This window comes from Acanthisitta chloris, unplaced genomic scaffold (genome assembly GCF_000695815.1).
Source record: "Acanthisitta chloris isolate BGI_N310 unplaced genomic scaffold, ASM69581v1 scaffold17822, whole genome shotgun sequence".
Taxonomy (NCBI): Eukaryota; Metazoa; Chordata; class Aves; order Passeriformes; family Acanthisittidae; genus Acanthisitta; species Acanthisitta chloris.
The window spans coordinates 130,347-136,692 of NW_008658997.1; the positions used below are offsets into that span (position 1 = coordinate 130,347).

Genomic DNA, 6,346 nt, shown 5'->3' on the forward strand with positions numbered 1-6,346 from the left:
CATCGCTGGAAGGTGCGAGATCAGAGAACCAACTCCCTGTCTTCATGTTAGTGGCTGCAGTGGAAAAATCTAGCCGCTGTGGTTAGTCACAGAGTAATACCAGCAATTCCCGTGGGGCTGGAAAAAAGGGCTTCTGAAAGGCTTTGCAAGGTTGGGCCTCTACAGCTATTTTCCTAACCCCTAACATTCAAAAGTCATTAATCTAATGTAAAGATTATAAATTCTCTGTGCTTTTGATTTGTTTGTAGGGCCCCCAGTGAACCTAAAAAAGATAGAAGTGAAAAAAAAAAGGGAATGCAAACTTTACATTTTTGCATCACTACTTAACACCAGGAGCTGAAACTGTTAAGAAAAATGAAAAATACTGACTTGTGATAATGCACAAGCGTTGTCGGCATTAGAAATTCGTGTATCAGTCATTGGTTTTTTCCAACCTTCGTGCAACAAATTTTTGTTGTCGATTACCCCCACGTGCTGTATCGCTGAAAGAAAGATTTGCATTTCAAGACATTCCCCATGACTGACTGTCAAGACGACACTGCTGACAGGATTTGCACTTAGTTTTCCTGTGTGTGCTGATAGAGTCTTCATGAGGGGCTTTGTAGTTCAGTCAAAAATCGAGAATTAATTGCATAGTTGAAGATTATCAGTAGCTGCAGTTTATAACAGTGACGTGAGTTACAGCTGGTCCTACTCAGTCTGTCTGAGTCCTAGTTTTCCTATACAGTGCCACTTAAATAAGTGTGGCTCGTGGCCCAAATGTGTAACTTCTAAGCTCTCTGTCTACTTGAATTCTTACAGAATTAAGTTACAGATCCAATGAAGTCCTTGTGATTTTTAATGCATTTCAAAATGCTTAGCCAAATGTCATGAGTAGTATAGCATATGTTGTCACCATCTTTGGGAGAGGCGTGTAGGTAACGTTTGTGTCTAAATAGCATATTTGTATTTTCTCCATTCGTTACACTTCTTCCTTGAGCAAGCACTGTGTTTATTGATCCCACGAAGGCGTTGGGCCCTTCGTGGAAAAGAGTGTCTAAGGGAAAAGAAAATGCAGAGGTCAGATGGTTGTGAGGAAAAGCTAGTGATGGAACAGAAGCAGTCAGGGATCAAAGGGTCGAAATAGAGAAACGGGGAAGCAGAGGGGAAAGCAGCCACTGTCCGGGACTGGATGTGAGATTTGAGAGATCCCTGATCTGTCCTGGTATTGCAGCTTCTGTGTTTATTGCCATTATAGTAATTAAAACCATTCTCTTTTTAATTTGTGTAAATCCTCACCTGTGTGAGTAAAAGATTTTTATAGATGTTATTGGAGTTTCGTATGAACTCCATGGTTGTAAGAGTGAAAAAAATCACCAACAAATATTCTGTAGTATGTGAAAAATAATCATTAAAATAGTCTCTGTAAACTGGCAACATGAGGAAGCAGCATATAATTAATGTGCTTCCACACCATTGATGGGCCATATCTGCAGCCCCTTCATTTCTTGCACATGGAGATTAATCCCATGCCCTCCCATAGTCAAGATGGTATCAATGGCTGAAGCAGTGAGGGGCTGAGAGCAGGAAGCTAGTATCTGTATCCATTATAATATTTTGCAGTGTGAAACCAGAGATCACTTTATGCTACCAGGAACAGATGGGAAACAGATATCATCACTGACTTTATTAAGAGCTCAACTCTATTTTTAGAATCTTTTAGAATTCTCTTAGAATTTTTAGAACATGTTTTCAGTTTTGTATCATCATATGGTGCCAACTCTGCTATGTTGTAGTATGGGAAGGATTGTTCAATTGTTTTTCCATTACACCTAATCTCTGCTTTTTGCCAAAAGAAGATAAGAAATATATATACACATACACACACACACACACATATGTGTGTGTGTGTGTGTATATGTGCACACATATATTCAAAATCCCACTGTAGTCCCTAGTCCAAACCAGAAATACTTACTTTGTATCCTGGTGAGTTTAAGTGGCAGTGAAAATGTTAATAGTTATTTCTAATGTATTTATTTCTATCAGATTATGCTAATCAAAGTGATTTAAAATCTGACCATTAGTTGCAACAGTCCATCTTCAGAGTCATTTTGTTTCATCATTATTCACAATGGTCTTATGTAGTGTATGAACATGCCATAAGACTACAGCTAAAATTTTAGTGACTCTTCTTGTGAAAGCGAGAAACTAGAAATCTAGGATGAGACAGTGCGATGAGCAAAGCCTTATTGCCAGCAGGTGATTGCTGGTAGGAGAACACTCAGAGGTTCTCAGAAGTAGTTCCTTTACTGTACGTCTGAGCAGCATATATTCACACTGACCTTTTAACCTCTGTCAAGGAACGTTCAGAGGAACTTTGGCTGCAGTACTGCAGATCTACAGATAGTGGAAAACGATTTGGATACATTTCAGTTTGTGTGACTGATGCTTTAATTTTCACAAAAGGTGATCTTCCAAAGGCCCTTTGCTCCATCTACACATGGAACTTTCAGTAATTCCTACAATGAATCTTCTTCTGGGTTATTGTTGTAGAATGCATAAATTCTTGCTATCGTAATTTCAGTGTGCTTTCATGTTTACTAAAATAATCTGTTGCATCACACCAAAAATAAGAACTCTTTGATTATTTTCAGTGTTCTAGATTGCAGGATGGCCCTAGGTTTTATGTAACTACTGCTTGAAAAATAATAGAAGAATGTTTTGAGTATAGAACTAGAAACAAAATGTTACTCATCTCATTAATTTACAAAGCAGAATATATACTAGAATATGTATTTTTGTATAGTGTGTCTGTTACTTTTATTACTTCGCCCTTGTACACCAATATAATTCTTGGAATAGAAAAATTAATACGGTCCATTAGTTGATACAAATTATAAACCCTCTAGATTTGAAAGTTCTAGGAATATCTCTTACATTTGTAGTTGGGTATGATTTGTGATGCTGTATATAACACATTGTAATATGTGGCGTTATGTTCCAGAAACCTTAAATCATTATTTTCTTGCCTGTAATTTTCAAATATAGCACTTGAAATTCTGTGTACTTCTAATAATATATTGGTAAATAAGGCAGCATGAAAATTATGTGATAGTAAGAATGTGGGTGGAGGCATGGGAACAGAACTGAGACTGCTGTTTCTCAGTATTGAAACAGTAGATTGCAGACTTGTGTTTTTCCTTCTAAATATAGTGATCGTGGAAAAGTTGTGCAGCTGTGAGCATTGCATGCTCTTTTAGATCAGTCTTTTAATACACCTTGATCCTGGCTTTTGCTTGCTGCACCTTCATAAGGAGCCCTGGTCTTTGCCTTTGGGTTTGTAGTTTAGTAAAATGTCTAGCAGTGAAACAGCAGAAATTATTTCATTTGTGTCATAAAACCTGAAAACTGAGAAGCAAATACACTAGTTATGCTTCCGTTGAATCATTACGGGAGACTGTTTAATCTCATTTTCAGAACTGTTGCACTGTAACCGTTTCATAGCTGTTCTCAATACTCTGTGGGCTCTTGCTGTATCACTGAGAGAACACTGCTCTGTCATTTAACACATAGTTTTCTGTATTGCAGAAAAAGCAGCAGCAGCTAATGAAGATGAAGTGCAAAAAGCAGATGTATCATCTACGGGTCAGAGTGTCATCGACAAGGATGCACTTGGACCAATGATGCTTGAGGTAAAAAGCACAAATTCCTTTATTAATGCAGTTTTTCTCCTCCTAGGATGAATAAAATGAAACGGTGTAGTCAGAGGTCACTATAAAGGAATGGTCAAGAGAGACAAGCCATCCTGGCTACTTAAGATTATGTCATTTATGAGCAGACAGCATATTTCTGTTGGATTCAGTGATGAAGCTCTCTTTAACTTGGGGTAGGGAGAGAGGTAATTCTGCTTCTTTGTCATACAGACAACTTGAGGGGCTTCAGCTGGTGGCAAGTCTTGAATGTCTGCTTGCTCATGCTTCATTTGTTCTGAACCACAACAGCTATGGAAGACCTGTATCTAAACGTTGACTTTATATATACAGTAGTGTACAAGTGAATAATATTCTTCTAATATTGCATGTTATTACTATACTGTTTTAATGTTTTATCATTTCAGCATTTACAGTAGGACTCTTCCCTCTAGAATATGAAAAATAATCTAGGAGAGCTTTTCAAGACATGTTATTTCAGTTTGTTTGATTCAGATTTCTGTCTGATTGTAGCTGTTATTTTGATACTACAAAAGTCTGCACGGTTAAAACCTAGTTTCCAAATGTATTAATAGTAATGTTGGGTAGGTATGTTATCTGGGATCCCAATGTCATATGCTGCTGTCCTTTGGCACTGCTGCTTTATCTGCTTAAGCTCACTTGCAAACTGTTTATTCCTGTTCTGGCTGTGGACTTTATCTGTAAGGAAGAATAAATGTTACTTTAGATAACATGAAACACAAACTCTGAATCAAGCTGAGGAACCACCTTTGGCAGAAGCACAATTATTCTGTCATTTCTGAATGCATTTATAACAGTCTTAAGTATTTGCATTATTTTTCATAATTTGTTATATGAAAATGTGGGTTTCTATAATGCATACCAAATAAAGGCTCCAAATTCACAGTACTTAACATAAGGAAGATTAGATAGGTTAGAGTGAAAATATGGTTCTTTGAAAAGGGATAGTAACGAATTAATTGACTTAATATTTGTTTTACATGTTCTCTGAATTGAATGTTGCTGGTTTTGCAATCAAACAAGGTTAAACATCTCTTACGTTGCTATGTTAAAATTGTATCTTTAATTTCCTATTAGTTTAATTGTAAGGACCTGTCTTAATCACAGGGAAAATAAGGATAAGATTATTGTTTTTCCTGGCTTATCTTGCATGACTGGCTATTGCAGCAAACATGACATGTAAAATCACCCGTCTGTCCTGTTATTCCATTTAATTTAGTTTTCCTTTGCATTGAAACCATTGCATATTAACAATGAAAGATTGTGGAGCTTAATTAATGAACCATGGTCCTTTTGCACCAGGAAGCTTAAAAAGGACTGAAAGTTGCTATACATTTGCTGCAAAGAAACTACAGATACTTTATTTATGTCTTTATCATCTTCGGGAAATGCAATTAAGTTATTTCATCTTTACAGAACCCCTTTATACAACCTTTATAAAAAAACCTACCTTTTTCATTGCCAAATAATAATAAAAATGGCAATGCTGATGAACAGCTTATTAGTTGATTTGGTTTAGAAATATAATTGTCTGTTTTTATTAAAGAATAAAACTGAAGAATCCTCAAAATAGTGAGTATTTCCAGCTGAAGAAAGTGAGTAATGCATTATGCAGCTGCCTCTGAGGAATATTTTAATATATTTCTTGGTTAAAGCATAAAGTAAATAGGAAGAAAGTGTGGAAAAATAGTCGAGAGAGCTGACAACATCTCAAAGAACACAAATGTGTTTTCTGTTCCAATATGTCATCTAAAGTAATATCTGTTTTCTTGTTTTCTCTTCGGTCATGTTGTCCATTACTTGTTCACCCATTGTCCCAATAGCTCTGAAGAAAAGTTGTTGATTGTGATGTCTTACATCTGGAGGCAGACTTCAGAAGTTATTGCAAAAGTGGAAGGTTGAAAATATTTAAGTGGTTTGGTACATTAACTTGTTCAAAGCCTGCTGCTGCTTATCTGCAAGATTGTTTTATTAATAGAATCGAATAGAAAGAAATGGGAGACTGAGATAGAAGGGCCTTTGTTACTCTGGGCTCAGATGACCACTTCTGTGGTCAACCCAAGAATTGGGCAGCTGTGAGGAAACAGCACAGAGCACTTCCTTGCCAAAGGAATTGCCACACTAGGAAACAGCAGGGAAAACTGAAGATTATTGTGGGATGCCAGTAACTCTCATAATCTCTTGCTTGCCGTCTCTGCCTTTGAAAATTTTCTCCTTAGGACTCTAAAAAACATCTGTGATGGCTTTGGTTTTGCAATCCCTTTGAGTTGATGCAAGTGCAGACAGCTGCCAAGCAGAATGGTTCAGTCAAATGCACACCCTTCTGCCAGCCCTAAACACCATGTGGTTCCATGGTGGGCCAGTTCAAGTGACTGATGTGGCTAGCCTTTTTTTTTTTTTCGTTCCTTAATTAGTTTTCAGCCAACTCAGTTCTCTAGTCCAGCTTGTCATATCCTCAGACAGTACAGGATGCTGTCATGGTGTAGAAGGGATTAAACCAAAGAGGTCATGCTTACATTGGCTTCAGGTGGTGGGGAAATGCAGTCTAAGACACTAATCCATACCATAGAAAACTATGTTAGAGCCTTAATTAATTAATTTGTAAATTTTTGTTAGTTAAAGTAAATACTATT

The 6,346-nt window shown here is 36.9% G+C and overlaps 1 protein-coding gene across 1 annotated transcript in view; it reads left to right on the forward strand.

Moving 5' to 3' along the window:
* NCOA2 (nuclear receptor coactivator 2) overlaps nt 1–6,346 on the forward strand; it is a gene marked incomplete at its 3' end in the record, with an annotated part of 149,014 nt that overhangs the window by 121,772 nt on the left and 20,896 nt on the right. Inside the window, exon 5 of the mRNA XM_009069239.1 lies at nt 3,571–3,674. Coding sequence (XP_009067487.1) covers nt 3,571–3,674 — 104 coding nt within the window. The remainder of the gene's footprint in view (nt 1–3,570; nt 3,675–6,346) is intronic.